General features: G+C 42.8%; 2 protein-coding genes across 2 annotated transcripts; one reads left to right on the top strand and one right to left on the bottom strand.

Moving 5' to 3' along the window:
- The first annotated feature begins 12,023 nt into the window (after window positions 1–12,023).
- LOC133884046 (uncharacterized) lies at window positions 12,024–12,927 on the top strand. The gene is made up of 2 exons (XM_062323444.1): window positions 12,024–12,251; window positions 12,337–12,927. The coding sequence occupies exons 1-2, from the start codon at window positions 12,024–12,026 to the stop codon at window positions 12,925–12,927; spliced, it is 819 nt and encodes a 272-aa protein (XP_062179428.1).
- A 1,195-nt stretch (window positions 12,928–14,122) lies between these two features.
- Window positions 14,123–14,811, bottom strand: LOC133884045 (uncharacterized). Its single transcript, XM_062323443.1, has 2 exons — window positions 14,460–14,811; window positions 14,123–14,334 (listed from the first exon to the last, which is right to left on the bottom strand). Exons 1-2 carry the CDS (start codon window positions 14,809–14,811, stop codon window positions 14,123–14,125), a joined length of 564 nt encoding a protein of 187 aa, XP_062179427.1.
- Window positions 14,812–17,735: the final 2,924 nt, after the last annotated feature.

The following is a 17,735-nucleotide window of genomic DNA, read 5'->3' as shown; positions in this document are numbered from 1 at the left end:
TGTATCAAGAGCTAGCCCTTCTGACATTCCAAGTCAAAGAGCTCCTGATACAGTAGCCCTGCCTTATATGTTTTACATTTTACACTATTCGAGTAACAATACTATCTGAGTGACAATAGTAAGTCTATACAGATGGAAAAAACACAATCTTTAACACTAAAACTTAGTTTAAAGTGAATGTGTTTTCTACCATTCATTTAGATTTACCTGTTGCTACAATCTTTAACACTCAAACCTAGTTACTCATTTAGTTGGGGAGATGGGGCTACGGGCTCGGAGATTGCTAGGACGACGACGGGCTCGGAGATGATGAGGTTAGCGACATGTTCAAAAGTAGCAAGGTGGCTCGAACGGTCGTGAGGTGGCTACGGGCTCGGAAACAGCGAGGTTGGCGACAGGCTAGGAGACGGCAAGGTGGCTCGAGCGGTAGTGATGTGGCTACGGGTTTAGAGACGATGAGGTGGATAGGGCGGTCGTGAGGTGGCTCCGGCTCGAGAGATGAGGAGGAGCTCGGAGGATGTGGAAGCTGGACACAAGGGGTAGAGGTGGCTAAAGTGGCGTCAGTGACCACTGCACCACTTCAACTGCCATTACCCCTCAGGAGCGGCTTCTGGAGATTTGGAGGTGGGCTCGATTCATAGAAGAATTATCACTACCAATTTAGAATATGAACTGACATTGATAATAATTAATATCACTGGTTCATCTTCGCTCAATTATTACTATGTCGTTAGATATTTAATCGGCAGTAATAAACATTATCACTATCGGTTTGGAATACAAACTGAATGAGATAAATATTATCATTGTAGGTTCCTATTAGCTTAATTATTGCTCTATCGATGAGCTTTTGAACCGGATGTGATAGTTATTATCACAGCCAGTTGGTATTACGAACCAACAATGAAGTATCGTTGCTAGTTGTAGCTATGAATCAGCAGTGATATCAACTATCACTGTCGATTCGTAATGACTCACGGTTAGATCTACCAGCTCAGCTTATGAAATGGCAGTGATACCTTATCACTGCTAGTTAATTATTTCTGAACCTACAGTGAAAGGAGGGCAAATATGACCCTTTCTGAAGTAGTGTAATTCTAAAGCAGTAATTTTTTTTATGAAATTCACCCCTCTTTTGCATCTGAACCAAGTGGTCATTGATGTTGTAACACTATTAATGATAAAAATTTGATCGTTATTACTGAAAAGTGGTGTTATTTGTTGATACGCTTATTCAACCCCCCACTAGTCACCAATCTTGTTCCCACAAAGTTGTACATCTCATCGAGTTCTACAATGTTAATATAAAATTTATCTCCATCTGACTCCATATGAAAAAGTTTGTGTCTAATCCATGCAGTGTTCAGTAAAACAGCCATAACTTTTGCATACGGAGTCTGATTTCGACGTTTAACCTCTACTTTCGAAGCTAATGACGAGGCGCATCTGAAAAAAATACATGTCTTTAGACTTATAACTTCCTTGACCCTAAAAAATGGCTCAAAAGATCATCGACAGGACCTCTGAAGTTTTTGGGCGAAAACTGACCGTCTCCAATTTGACTGATAATTTTTAGAGACATAGTGCTACATCTGAAAGTCAGTGCTGTATAGATGTTTCATCAATCTGAGTTACCAAACTCGTAATAAAAATATTTGAATTGGCAATTTTCAATTTTATGACCTTGTGTGTGGCTTTCTCAATGATTCATACTAGTTTTACACAAACATTTGTGGTGAAGTATGTGGCTCCCTCTGTATCAATTTTAGATATTTATTTGTTCATCTATATGGTGTCAAATAAAAAAATGATCACATATAAAGTTTTAGATCTCGTCGAAAGCTATAATTTTCATATAAAGTTTGTCTTCATCGACCACATTTGAAACTTTGTTAAGATTATTTGGGCTTTTAAATGACCTCAAATTAAAAAAAATTCAACCACAAAGTTGCAGATCTCATCGTGGACTACAAATTTTATGCAAAGATTTTCCCAATCCGACTTCGTATGAAAAAGTTATGAATTTTTTAAGGTATGCTATCATCCATTATCATTATCGGCTCATCACACGAGCTGGTAGTGATACCCCTTATCACTGTGGGTTCATAACACGAACCGACAGTGATAATTGACGAACTATCACTACTAGTCTATAGCTAGAATCGGTAGTGGTGGTTCAGGTATCACTACCAATCGGTGCCCTCACCTAGCAGTAAAGCATCACTGCCGGCTCAAGCCTTCAGTCGGTAGTGATGTCCTTCATCACTGCCGGTTCATAAGCCACATTGGTTGATTCTTTCCGTGTAGCTTTTGAACTGGCAGTGATGTCTTATCATTGCCGGCCCATTAGGTATCGACAGCGATGGGCCGGCATATATAGCCAGTTCTGTAGTAGTGACATTGTCAAGTTTTGGGAACTTTTTCTCATTCTTGCAATTACAGCATGGACACCACATTGCTGTTTTACCTTGACCTTCCATATCTGCCACCACGGCTCTGATGAAAGACTTCACCATGCTCATGTACTCGTTATAAGTACGACAATCAAGGTACATATAACTTCAGTCCACCATCTACAAATAAAAAATATTCATTCTTAATAGAAATGACAGAGTAGCTAAAATAAGTATAAAAATTCTAACTCAATCTAACTAAATTAAGTGTGTGCGTGTACTGTTCTAGTGGTATTCAATCTAACAATTAACATCCAAATACGATACATATTATCTATGGCGAATGATCTTGGTTAATTTCTAATAGACAAAGATAGGTCCTAATCCAATTCAAGGATATGTGGCCTCAGTAGGTTTTCATGCTCTTGTACGGTTCTAGAGAAAATTTCAGCAGCACATCCCCGTTGTTCTCCAAATGGACATCTCGACAACGAGCCGAGAGGATTTGTATCCGGAGAACAACAATGAGATGCCACCAAAATTCTCTCTAGAACCATACAAGAGCATAGAAACCTACTACTCAAGCCACATATCCTCGAACTGTCCAAAGTACGTGGACAATTCGGGAGCGTCTTCTTATAAATATGATAAGTTGCTAAGTCATATTTATAATCAAACACTCCTGAATATAAGTCATATTTATATCAAGATCAGGGAGAAGGAGCAAAATTGATGATTCCAAGTACTCAAACTATAGAATCCACCATGCATATATGAGCAAGAGGAGGAGAGGAGGGGGAGGCAAACCTTCAAAGGCTAGGGACAATCCCAACTTCAAATCACCGAGATTTGATTTGGCCTCAGCAGCATCGCTAAAAAAATCGCCCCTTTGCTAAGCAGCCGACGGACAGACACTGTCTGGTCGTGCTGCTCGGCATAGAAAATGACAATAAACATCGATAATTAGTGACGGGTTAGAAGGATACCCGTCACTGTTGGCTTTACATTAGTGACGAGTTGTAAGGAAATCGTCACTAATGACTTTTATGACACATTAGTGACGGGTGAAAACTAAGACCTGTCACTAATGACTTCTACAAGAAGAGATCAACTTTTAGAACAGAGGCATGTATACAAATAGAGAGTACTTCAACAGATCCCATTCAACAGAACAGAAAATAACAGAACTTCGATAGATGACATCCTGAAGCAATGTTAGGATTTGGTAGCCGTCTTCACATTCAAGAACACATATATACATCCAGAAACTTCAATTTAGCTCAAGTCAGTCATACAATATAGTTATGCATACATTACGTACTTATCCAAATATACATACATCATTACACTTGAGCATTTGCCGGCACGCTTAACGTGATATATTTAATATGGTTGAAATCTATAATAATGTATTATAGTGCTTCATCTATATACATTAGCGCATAAATTAGTACACTCTCTTTCGCTTTACATGGATGACCAGATACTTTACCATAGACAGTAAACAATATCTTATTAGCTGATTCATTTCCTCTTAAATGAAACCTTATATCAGCCTAAAAGTTGCCTACAGTAGTGAAGTCCACTCCGGAGCTATAAAATCTTAACTCAAGATGCTCCATAGCTTCATCTAAGATAGCATGAAAGCTAATTGACGCAAAGGTGTCACAAAAAATATCCTATAAGCAAAGAAAATAAAATTATGAAAATAATACACGCTAACAGTCATCTATATCAAAACAACCAGATTACATATTACTTTATCATATCATATTCATTAAACTGAGCAAGCCTCTTATTGATCGAAGACAAATCCTCTTCTCCCTCCTCAAGCCTTTTTATTCGAAAATAGTTGTAGTCGGGCAAAAAGAACCCATACTCCTGAAGCGCTTTCAGGCACGCTTCCACGATGGTTTTTTGGGCATGCAACGCTATCAGTGATGCATTGCCACATCTCCTAATAGTGATATCCCCACTACTTTCTCTCCTTGAACATATGTCAAAAGAGATAGATAGCTCCACAAAATTTCTTCCATCTACCTTGGGTTGCACCAAAGGTACAATAGCATCTATCATAGGGATTACCTCTGTGAGCCATACGATCGGTTTCAACACCTACATGATAGGATGATGTGAATTGAGCCTAATATACTATAAACTCAATTAAGTTGTTATGTCCTAATGAGTGTTACTATGAGCCTAACAATGAGAGAGAAAAATGAAAGAGGTTACGTATTATGCTTGGGCTCGATCCTGGTAGCCATAGGGTCGTCACCAGAGACGCCGCCGGTGGGCGAACACCTGAAGGGTAGTAGATGCCTGGTGCGTGAACTGATGGAGGAGTCAACAGGATCCATCCAAGGCAACCACAACCACAACCCCCGCCACTACCTTGATCCATCGCTCTAACCCTAGCGAGTAGAAGGGGGCGGCAGTGTCAGGTTGTGGTGGAGGCGGGAGGATGGCGACAGCATTGGGTAGCGCAGTGCTAACCGCGGCGACGTCAAGAGGAGGAGGTGAGCGGACATGAGCGGAGAGTAGAGTGATCGAGAGAGAGAAAAGAGTGGATAAGAGTGGTCGAGCAGCAGATGGTTGGCAAAGAAATTAGTGACGGGTGATAAAGACACCCGTCACTAATGAGTTAGTAATTAGTGATGGGTAAGAACTATGATCCATCACTAATTACTAACTCATTATTAGTGACAAATCTAATAACAACTCGTCACTAATGAGTAGGCTACATTTAGTGACGTGTACCCCATCTATATGTCATTAATGACTATATTATTAGTGACGGTCTTTAATATTACCTGTCACTACTATCTTTAGTAACGGATCATTCCTTTACCGTCAGTAATGAACCCTTATTAGAGACGGGTCTTGGCCGGGTTCCAGCCTGGACCACACATTAGTGACGGATTGGCACTGGAACTGTCACTAATAGTGCATTAGTAACGTATACTGAGGAGCCGTTACTAATAACGTATCATCTTTAATAGTTTCTTACGTAGTACTTCTAAGTAGTAGTTAATACAGTTAACAAAGAATCTTTAACAAACATGGACAACCACATTTTTTGGCCATGGAAAACTTTTAACGGCCACATGTGGACTTCTAACGACCACATATGCCATCGTCAATATTCATTTCTCCTGTAGTGTGTATTAAGTCCACCATGATGATGTCATTTTTTGAAAACTTTAATTTTTGACTCTCTATTTCAAGATGAAACAAGGTGTTTCTAAAAAAAATATAATGGTTCCCATTTTGGCACTATAAAAAAACCATATATTGTCGACCCATAAAGGGGTTTCACTGCCGGTTTTGAAGTCGATAGTGAGCAACAGGCGATGATAGTCTCCGACTATCACTACTGGCTCGGGGACCGACAGTGAAGGGTTATCACTACTGGTTGAAGGCTTCTGCTGGCAGTGATAGTGACTATCATTGTCTGTTAAAGGTTTTAGTAGGCAGTGATAGTCGGGCACCGAATCGATCTTTTTGGGGCCAGAAAAATTTATATATATATATATATATTGCACTCAAGGAATCCCCACGCCCGCGCCATCGCAAGTCACAAGTCACGCGATTTTTTGCGCGAAATACGTACGCGTGCAGTTCGTGGCACTCGAATCCGGAACCTCTCAGCTCGCGCAATACGTCCTTACCATCCCTCCACAAAAGTATTAGTGATAACATTAGCATATGCAATCCTTTTGACACCATTTGTTTGAAACTTCAAATGATTATTTGGATATCTAAATGACTTCTAATGAAAAAGTTTCAATACAAAGTTGTAGATCTCATCGATGGCTACAATTTTGATATAAAGTGTGTCCACATCTAACTTCGTTTGAAAAAGTTATGAATTTTTAAAAATAAGCTATCATCCACTATCACTGCCGGTTCGTTGAGCATCATTGCTGGTTGGTGGCTAGAGCTGGTAGTGATAGTTAAGATTTCACTGTCGGCTCTAACCACGAGCTGGTAGTGATACTATCACCGCTGGCTCGTGGCTAGAGCCGGCAGTGGTAGTGGATTTTCGTTGTCGGTTCTTTTCGAATGGTTTTTTAGTGCCAGTCTTTGATACGAACCGACAGTGATATTCCATCATTACTGGCTCGTAAGAAACCGATATTGATGGATGACATATAAATCTATTTCTGTAGTAGTGTGGTTTGTCAGTGGCTGATGGAGAAATTGACTTCCTACATTTGATTTTAAATAACTAAATGGCGCAGCAGAGGTGTGCCACATCACAGAGATGGGGAGCAACCGAGGAAGTGTCGGCACAAGAAAGGTAGTTACCAAAGTAGGCAAGTGGCTATAGACACAACGATTGGAGGAACACGAAGCATAAGCGTACAAACTTGGCATATGGGTGTGAAGTGAGGTGCACCGAGTGCAGGCAGGCATTTGGCACAAACAGACAAGTTTTTGTTTCACCTATTCTTTTTTCTAAAAAAAACTTGCTGAAACTCAGCTGAAACACTTTGAAACACAAACCCTCGACTATTGCAGAGGTACCCTTGGACACGTACCTCAGGCCATGATGAGGCAAAACCGCCCTGCAATGAGCCGAGGACTGTGGACCCTTTTTATAGCTAAGGGTTGCATTTTAGATAGCTTAGAGTTGTTGGTGATATTCGGACTCAAGGTACAATTACGTTATAGGCTAAAGCATTAAAGATTGGAATTATTTCTATACATTACCACATATCAGATTTCATATGTACAGTGTGTTACCAAGGGTTAGTTTGATCATGAAGAACATCAAAGCACTTCCCCTGAAAGAAAATTAAAAAAAATTGCAGACATAGCCAAAGACCAATAATCGGTTAGTTTTATCCTGTTTGTCCTAGAAACATGCATTTTTATGCTAATTGCCCTAAAAGCAAGTCTACTGGACCAAATATAAAGTTGTATCTATTATTATTTGGTCGCCAGTTAAGCCGCATAATCGGACCAGTTACACCGTACAATATGGCAAATTCAACGAATTACTACCGGACACCAATTTCTTGACACCTGAATAGGCCAAACAGGTACGTGCCAGATTAAAAGTTATGCCAAACAGGTCATGACTCAACTGCGCATGCGTCTAGGTTTTGGTCTTATATATCCGTGTTAGTTATTTCTTGACAAACTAGTCCTGGATAAACTTGTGATGGCGTATAAGCGTTGGATTAGGGTGTATGCATCTCCGCCTACTCGACCAGTTTTTTTTTTTTTTTAAAAAAATCGAGGCAGGCCGCCTACTCGATCAGTTGAGCAACCGATTATTGCGTATACTACTCGTGTTTGCGTAAAGAATATGTATCTGGAGATATCATTGTACGACTATTGTGTATCGTAATAGTATTGATCCTCAGCACTTTCTGCTTCGAAAGAGATATGATCTTCAGCTTGATCACTGCAGATCGATAGGCAGATAATGCTTAGGATATCTCCTCGCTTTATTATTCGAGATCCCGTGGCGGTGATGACAGTTGAGGATTCCTTGAGGTTTCATCTGGGAACGAACTAATCAAACGAGATTCTCAAGATTATTCTTGATAATGAACAGCTCGGTCGCCAGATAATTTGGCTTTTTCATACTCTTTCGGACGGTGCGGAGTGAATGATGGTGGGGAACGGAGCACGTGAATTACACGAAACACAAACACTCGTATCATCGCCACTCATTACGGAGAAAACAGCAGGAAAATAGGCGGCGCTGCGACGCCATTTCGCAACCGGGCCGCCCACCTTTACCCGGACCCAGATCCCACCTAATATCATTTCCTGAATCAACGCCACCTGCTTTTGGCAGGGCTAATCCCAAATCAAATCAGTTCGTCAAAGCGCCGAATGAAATTTCAGACGATTAACTTTTGCCAGTGCCATGAACCCGTGTAACGTTCGTGTCGAGCTCTCCTTTTTCTTTTCTACATGTACAATGCATCACCAACCGCAGGTGATCTGTCTAGAGAGAGCCACACCAACACCAGCGTGCGGCGTGCTCCCTGCCGTGTCCTTGAGAAATGGTATTAATTTTTCTATAAGTTTTTTTAAAATGAGGTGCTTTATTAGATCATTATCTGTACAACCAAAAATCTTTACATAGCAATACGCACATATATCTTAGTCTGTAACACTCTGCAGCTTCTTCAATTGTCGCTGCTAAGCTGGATCGGAGGAGCCGGCGTCGATACGTCCACCACCGACGAGATAGCACCAGAAAAGACCAATCAAGTTTTTTAGCCACCATCAGCAGCGCGAAGCGCTATTAGACCGTTGAACGAATCAGACGACCCCGTCAGACGGAGTAAGATACACCTTTCTCTTTTTTAAAAAAAAAATAGAGACAATGATACTAACAGAAACCAACATGGCAAACCAGTAATTCAAAGGATAAAAGAACCTCAAAAAATCCTTCTCAGAGGAGAAATCACACCAATAATTTAAAAACAAAATCCACCAAATAAAACTACAAACTAACCTAATAACTAGATAAGAAAATAAACTAACTACTAACTGTACTGTACTAATCATCAGGAGGTCGGACCACCCTCCTCCGCCGAGACCGGTAGGCTGTTGGGGTGAGGGGGCCGGCCGAACGCCATTCATCTCGGAATGACCTTGGTCACCTCCGATTCGCCTCCACTCTGAGAGCTCTCTGAAAAGGCCAGGCTAGTTCTCATATTTTTCAATAAGTAGGGCGTCCGAAACTTTCTTACGAGAAGCGCGGCATCAGCCCAGTACTCATAGGCCGAGCTAATATCAGCCTACTAGACACTGAGTAAAGCCTGAGAAAAAGCCCACAACTAACCTAGTTCATTTTTCCGCAGGCCACAGACTAGTTTTACCAGTTACGCGGCCCGGAAAGACTTTTTCTTTAATTTTGAACTGCTTTTCAGTTTGAAACTGAGATTTGAGCTTCGGTTTCAAAATTCTTTTTTTCATATGCATTCAACATTTTTAAAAAGCTTGATTCAACATTTCGTGAAACCAAGCTCAATAATTTTGGTACATTAGGCCGACTCCAACGGAGTCCGTTTCCGTGCCGCATCCTACTGTAGCGGGCGATTTGCAGCAGAAGCCAGCCGCAACGCACTCCAACAGACTCGGTATCGAACAGAACAGGGATGCAGGGAGGCGCGCGGTGTCGACAAAGTTGCGGCGCGATGCGGCGTCCTCATCCCTGTGCGCGAGCGGAGTGGAGAAGCGTCGGTTGTTCACGCGGAGCGGCGAAAATTGAGTTGGCGAGGCGAGCGGCTTCGGAGTCCGAGGGAAGCGAGCACTATCGGGGAACCCGGGAGACTCCGCATCGTCCCCCACGGTGGACGACCTGTGCGACGCAGATTCGGCGACCACGCTGAAATCTTCCCCACCGTCCGTGTGCTCGACGGCAGTAGCCGGAGCGAGGTCGTTCCCAAGCTTGTGGTACGTACTCCGGTCTCAGATCCCTTCCCTTCCCCGAGTGGTAGCGTGGTCTAGTTGTCGCCAACGCTAGGTCCATCTGTCCTCCTACTTTGCCTCGCCTTTCCATCTAAAATCTACCTGCCATGCCGGGCCTCGCCGCGGCCGACAACTAGCCCCCAGCGGCCGCCCCGGCGGGACTGATTTAGGGATTGGATGCTGAATTAGGGATTGGTTGGCAGAGTTACTGTTCCGGTCGGCGGCGGGACTGATTTAGGGATTGGTTGCTGTGGGAGCGTGGCCTGCTCGCCAACCAGACTAATTTACTTGGTTTCATACGAATGTGCCTCCTTTAGTCGCTAAATCTCGTCAGCCGGCGGGTCTGATTTGGCGATTTGGTGTGCTACATCCATGTAGTTGCTAGTGTATGCCCAAATGTCTCTTCCGGCTTCAAGAACCAGAGATTAAGATTTTGGATTGATACGAATGTGCCTTATTTATTTGGTAGATCTACGATTATCAGTGCATGATGCTTGTTCAATATTCAATCTTTGAGCTGAAATTAGGTTCCTCCGTGGGTTGTCAAATGGATTGTCAATTAGTGTGGACTTGGGGTTCGAAGGAATGTGATGAACTTGTCGACAGAATTGTGGCAAGGTGAATGTGAGCTTGTAGTCCATGTGAGTGCACCTTGTAGGTCTGCAAAATGTGAAAAAACTATGAATGAATGTTGTGGGGTGACCTAGGTGCATAGAGTTTGATAATAGGAATGTAGGCATGAACTTTGGACAGAACCATAATTGATACAGCTTGTGTGAGTGAGTGTTCTTTAGGATATACTATTGCACTAGTTATTATTTGTATCAATTGAAGTGGCATGCAATGAACAATAGCTCCTTCCTGCCTGTAATTGTTCTGTGCAACAATGAAATATGAAGTCATGAATAATGAATCCTGATTCACAAGTCCTAAGTAGAATATCCAATCTTTGTTCTGCTGCATTGATGTTGCTCTATTCCTTATCCTAGGCCCCCAAACCAGATTTGATATAATGAAAAATATTGTCTACTGCTCAGTGTCATTGTCGCCAAACCCTAAGCATAGGCTATTACATGTCAAACCAGACAAGATCCATAGATGCATAGTTCCTTATCTTGTAACACTAAGAGGTGTAAAACATGGCAGTTTAATAAGAGGTGTGACATCTTCTTATTAGTTGTGGTATTACTCGGCTTTTTGGCTTAAGGCCGGAAAAACATATAACTGTGTAGTATTGTGTGTACATGTATTTTTCCTGAAATGCTTAAGCAGTGTACACTTTGAGCTGAAATTTAGTTCCTCAGTTTAGGCATCCCTGTTCGTGCTTGTAGATGGACGCCGCATCGCTTGCCGCTCTTGTGTCGAAAATGCAGGACCATGTGCAAGAGATGGCCACTGCGTTGAATAATGTGGTGAAGGACAATTTGAGTATGGACAACGCCCCGGCTGATGTGGAGCTGAATAGAGCACTGCTTGTGGTCGACAACATAGCGGGGGTCTTGGAGCAACTTGTGTTCCAAGTTGAAGATGCTTTGAGGGGCGGCGGCATGGGCAACCAAGTTTGTCACGGCGCTAATGTCGAAGATGAAGCATCCTGCTCAAAGGACGTTGACGACGATGACGTTGTTCCTGCTGACTAGAGCCCCGATGACATACTGTGTGCCGATTCGCATGACCTACTGTGCGGCAATTCGGTTGACGCCTTGTCTGTAGAATCCGATCGCTCTTGGAGGCTGTAGTTTGGTAGGGTATGTACTATGATGTAGGGTAATTGTTCGAGAATTGTGGAGTCTAGTGCCTGAACTAGTTGGTGGTCTTGTACTCCGTTACTCACAAATAATGTAAGGGTACCTCGATAAGACATATTCCTTGTTCTGTTCGTAATGTTCGAATGGCTTATAATTTTGTGCGCCATATTGCGGTGTTCATCTGTTACCTGTCGTACTGCTTTGTTGTATTTCATTGCCTTTCTAATGGTTTGCAGGGACTCTATGGAGTACACCCATTCCTGCGTGGTGACGAAGATGGGATTCCTTGGGCTGACGTTGTGCCACCAATCCAGGAAGACATCTTCGGGACACAGCCGCATGTGGCAGAAGAGCAGCAACCCGAGGGACCGGGAGAGGTGCTAGCTGCAGGTGGCCGTGGATGCAGTTACACCATGCAGGAGGACCTTCATCTTGTGAAGGCATGGCTGAACGTGAGTATGGTCCCGTGGTGGGGAGCAACCAGAGTATAGGGGCTTTCTGGCAGAGGATCGAGACCTTTTTCCACGAGTACAAAGACTTCCATTCCACCCGCAACAAGAAGTCTCTGCAGGGGAGGTGGACCTTCATCAACGGGATGGTGCAGAGGTTCTGCGGCCATTATGCTAAGGCCGTCCGTAATAGGAGGAGTGGGATGACCGAGCCAGACACGGTACATTTATTTTCTATTGTTCATGTAGCTACGCGCCATTGTATGAGTGCAGTGTCCAATAAGTATTGAGTTGTTTGTGTTTTAGATTGCGGCGGCATGTCAGATGTTCCAATCCGTGGAAAAGAAGGAGTTCACGTTGCTGCCTTGTTGGGTGGAGTTGCGGCATCATCCGAAGTGGCAACCCGAGGCCTCCCGCAAGATGCAGAAGACGTCCGCCGTTGGTAGCCCCGCATCTATGCAGCACGTCGAGTCTTGTCCCGGGGTGAACGAACCCGACGGTGCAGCCGCAGGGCCTTCCAGTGGCGGCACACGGCCGAAACGACCACCAGGCCACAACCGCTCCAAGGAGGTAGCTTGCGGTTCTTCGTCCTCAAACTCAGCATCTGGGCCGATGATTGAGATTTTTGACCGCCAGATAGCCATGAAGGAGAAGGTTGAGAAGGAGAGGGCTGAGAGATTTGCTAAGATGATGAGAATAGAGCAGCAGAGGCTGAGGCTAGAGGAGGAGCGTGTACAATTGGAAAAGGTTAATGAGGAGAGGGAAAAGGTAAAGGAGGAGAGGGAGATAATGAACATGGACCTTTCGCAGATGGATGAGGACCAGCAGGCCTACTACAAGAGCCTTCGGCAAAGCACTATTGCTGCTCGCCATGCTGCATCTAGCCCATCCGGCTAAATTGTCAGCTTGGTTCAACTAAGTTTGAGATTTCAGCTTTGCTGCATGTAATGGACAGCCTCATGTATTGTATTATTTAAGACATGTTGAGCTTTATTTGTGTTCGAAGTACTATAAGGTTCATTGGTATGCAAGACTCAGAACATTGTGTGTAGGAGCTGATCTATAAGGTCGCCCTTGAAACCTGTATGGCATGTAGTTCCACCTCACTCTCTCTACTTTCATCTCTTTTTCACTCTTGCTTAAAATGACCTGGACAGAAGCATGGCCTCTATTTATGTGACTTAGTTGCTGGATTTTAGACATGCTTCAATAGTCTCCAGTCTCCGTGGAAAATATGTTGATACTAGAACATCTCCTAATTTTTCTTCTCTTGCAAAGTCGGGATAACGGTGGATCATCCCGAATGTTTAATTGCTATATTCTAACATTTCTCCAGTGAAGTTTGCATTGCTATATATGCTCCGACATGTCTTAATCAAGAAGGCATTCTGTTAGATACAAGTCTCAATTTTGAGCAGCTATTGGTAAACAGAAATATTTTAGTCATCACAAACCTCATACGTACAACACAAATAATTGTTTCCGAGAAGTTATCTGTCTCATTAATCTCCCCAAAATCTAGCACCAAAATATTTGATCGTCACAAACCTGCAACTCAATGGAGTATGCTAGAAATTTCTGGGTGGGACTCACATACTACTTCCAATCTTCCATTTTATCCGGCTATCTTGGTACTTCGAACCATAAAGACTACCATACATTGAGTACAAATGCTTACACACAAAAGAAGCACGGTAGGACATACTATGTACCATATAATTGATCGAACTACTAGAGGTGCATTCTACTCTCCTCCGTGGAGTTGCCAAAGATGCTCAACAATGTCGTCATGGAGTTGCTGATGACCCGGTCTGCTTCTAATTTCACCATACCTTTGCATAAATGATTCGAGTGGGGGGGGGGGGGGGGTTGCAGCGTGCGACGGCACCACTTCCTCACCAGCACCCTCGTACACGTGTTCGACTTCCCCCTCCGGTCTCTCATCTTCGATTATCATGTTGTGCATGACAATGCAGGCGGTCATGATGTTGTTAAGGGTCTCCTGATCCTAGAACCTCGCAGTTCCCCGGACTATGGGGAATCAGGACTGCAAGACTTCGAAGGCCCGTTCGACATCCTTTCATGCTGCCACCTATTGGACCACGAAGTGCTGTCGCTTCCTCCCAACAGGAGATTGTATGGGCTTGATGAACGTAGCCCACTCTGTATAGATGCCATCTGCAAGGTAATATCCCATGGTGTAATAGTGTTCATTAATGGAGAATTGTACCTTGGGTGCCTCGCCGGCGGCAAGGTTGTCGAGGAGATGTGAACGGTGCAGCACGTTGATTTCATTCAAAGAACCTGGCATTCCAAAGAAGGCATGCCAAATCCACAGGTCCTGCGACGCCACTGCCTCTAGAATGATCGTCGGTGCGTTCACATGGCCAGTGAAAGAACCCGACCACGCTGTCGGACAGTTCTTCCACCTCCAATGTATGCAGTCAATGCTTCCCAACATCCCGGGAACCCTCTTCGCTGGTTCATATCCAGCAAGCGAGCAGTGTCCTCCTTGTTCGGAGCACGAATGTACTCATCGCCGAACACCTCGACGACAGCACGCACAAACCGTCTCATGCTCTCAATGATGGTGCTCTCCCCTAGCCGGAGGCACTCATCAAGAGAATCTGCAGGAGCATCGTATGCTAGCATACGGAATGCCACAGTAACTTTTTGCAAGGAGGACAGCCCCAGCTCGCCTGCAGCGTTCCTCCTTTGCTGGAACCATGGGTCATGCTCCTCAACCTCCTTCACAATCTTGCAGTAAATGTCACGTTTCATCCTGAACCTGCACGAACACCGAGCATTACTACCTCACACACCTTCTGTACATAACACTTACACACGACAACCTCTATTTACAATTTTACCTGCGACGGAAAATGTAGTCGGGGTACACCGCGGGGTCCGCAAAGTAGTCGTTGTACAACCTATTGTGGCCCTCCAGCTGATTCCGGTGGATACGCCGATGACCCGGCACGGAACCACCCCACGGCCCTCGGTGTGATGCCTCCCCGTCCGCATGCCAGGCGCTGAGAGTCTCTAAGACCAAATCATCTTCCTCATCGGAAGAATCATTGGAGAAACATAGGTCTCTCAAGTACTACTTTCAGGCTGAACGAGGATCCATTTCGTGGCTTGCAAATGAGAGTACCTCAGCCTCATATATATAGTGAGATGCTGAGCCTTCTGAAGGAATCCACCGCATTTCCTTCCCCTACAAGCCATTACTAGTGAGGCTTCCGCAGCAAGACTGCTTCTTCCTTCCTCTACAAGCTAAATTGTCGTGCAAGTCACAACTGTTTCATATGTTGCAAACAATCTTTTTTGACTGCGTAGTTGCATGGGCGAAAAAATTAGCTCCGACAAAAAATATGCCGAACAAATATTTATTTTTTTCCCGAACAAAATCAATTATTTCATACCACTAATTTTAATCGTGCCAAACAATGCCAGTTGCAACGGGAACCGGTGAAATTAGATGTTGCTACGGCGGTTATGGCGGTTGGGCACAAAACATTTTAATATAGGAAAGAGAAGATATTGGATGATATATAGAGTTTCTGTTGGAGATGGAGGGAATGAGGGCTCCTGCAATAATGACAAATGATGCTGTAATAGTATTTTAGAGGATAAAATTTTGCTGTTTCTATTGAAGATGGCCTTAGTTCAACATGTTTCAATTTCACCATCTAGTCTTGTAGTTTGTGACTTCATATGCATTCAAAATTTTCAGAAACTTGATTCAACAATTTGCAAAACCGAGTTCATGGATTTTGAAACACTAATTCAACATTTTACTTAAAAAATGTTGAAACTATATATTAAAAAAGTTGAAGCAGTACATCCAAAATGTTGATTTTTAAAAAATAAAAAAGATATCACTTTGTTGCATTAATTCTAAACAACACTATGGTGGAAACAGATTCCAAAATGGACTCACGTTTTGAGAGAAAATCATATTTAAAGTTTTGAATTAAAAAAGCTTACCCACCACACACATCCAGAGATTAAGAATTTTTTATTTATATATTTTTTAAATAAAAAATTACAAATATATGTGTCTATTTTGAAAAATTGCAGATCTAGACTATTGTCACCTGTAAGAAGGGTGACATGAGATTTGCCGCTCGTTCGAAGGGCAACAGCTACCTGTTGTTCTTTCGACGGGTAACAAGAACAATCAGCTCAATTATGACGCCATGGTGGCTGCTCCGTTGACCTGTAGCATGTCACCATTCCAATGAGGAACATGAGCTTCTGCGCCACGTGGGGCCTATGGACAAGATGTCGCCCTTCGGATGTGTGACCGATTTACCTATATAATGGGCGTGCCGGCCCTCCCCAGGAGCATAGTGCTCATTTGTTCCTTCAACAAGCTGAGTAAAAGTGAGAGTAGGAGTGAGAGGAGAGGAGAGGAGAGGGGAAGAGAGGAGAAGGGAGTGAGCAGAAAGCCCTGTCGGAATCTATTTTTGGTGAAGGTAAATATTTTAATCTTATTTTTTTTAACAAATGAGTTAGGTTAGCCATTAGATTTAGTTTTTGATATAGGTTAGGCATCAGATGTAGTATCTTAGATAAATGTTAGCTATTTGTTATATTAATTATGTCTTGTTGTTGTAGATCTAGCACATATACTTATTGTCAGTCAAAATAATAATATAGTTTTTTATCGACTGCAGGCAAATATGTCAGATAATTGGCATTTCAAGAATTTTTATGGGGAAGGGGACATTGTTTATGTTCCACAAGGGATAGATCTGTTGGGATTTGACTCAGTGGAGAAGGGTAGATCTATCTAGTAGGTGACAATGATGGTGAAGCAGGTCCTTCGGGCTGATCTTCCGATGGGAGAAATCCACGGTCATGTCGTTCATCAACTTCATCCATGCATTATGGAGTTTTGTGACTAATTTTTATCATGTTGTAACGAGTAATGTTCTAACAAAACTTGCTATGTGTAATTCGTGTTGTAGAATTATTATTGTCATGTTGTAAAGACATATGATGTAACGAACTATGTTAGTATTGTAAGATTATGTTATTTTAAGTTTATATTATGATGTAAACTTGTTATTTACTTATTTTAAGTTTATGTTCCGCTTAATTCTCTATAAATATTTAAATTATGATGTTACGTCTTACCAGGGTACCATGTATTCCTAGAGGAACCACCCATTTGGAGTGCTACACTGGCATAAGCGTTCGTTGTGCTTATGTGGTTAACAAGCACGGATGTCGATGCCTTTCGATATGGAGACCTTTAGTAGGAGGTTCTTCATGTGTTGTGAACTTAACCTAGACCTCATAGTATGTTTCTCTTTCTCACTCTTCCAAACTTGTCAAATCCATATTGCAAACTACACTCATAACATAACTTTTAATTGTTAAACAATATTACTGCTTCAAGGAATGGATCAATGTGGTTAAGCTGATGTTTTATGGGGGATAGATCAGAGAAGCTGAAATAAAAAGGGAGTACGAGATCGGGATGAAGAAAGCACAATAGAAGCAGGAAGCACATTGTTCAACAAGAGCGTCAGCGATAAGAACAAGAACACATACAACAAGCTGAGGACCAAATGTGAGAGGAGGTACATCGCCTCTGGACGGACATTTTAAGGAAGCAGGAGGTCAATTTTAAGAAGAGTGAGGAACTATTTTAGATGCGTCAAGTTCTCCTACATCCCTAGGAAGAAGAGGAA

This window comes from Phragmites australis, chromosome 11, assembly GCF_958298935.1.
Source record: "Phragmites australis chromosome 11, lpPhrAust1.1, whole genome shotgun sequence".
NCBI classification, from domain to species: Eukaryota; Viridiplantae; Streptophyta; class Magnoliopsida; order Poales; family Poaceae; genus Phragmites; species Phragmites australis.
The sequence above is the reverse complement of the archived record's forward strand: the minus strand, read 5'-3'. Positions and strand labels throughout refer to the sequence as shown.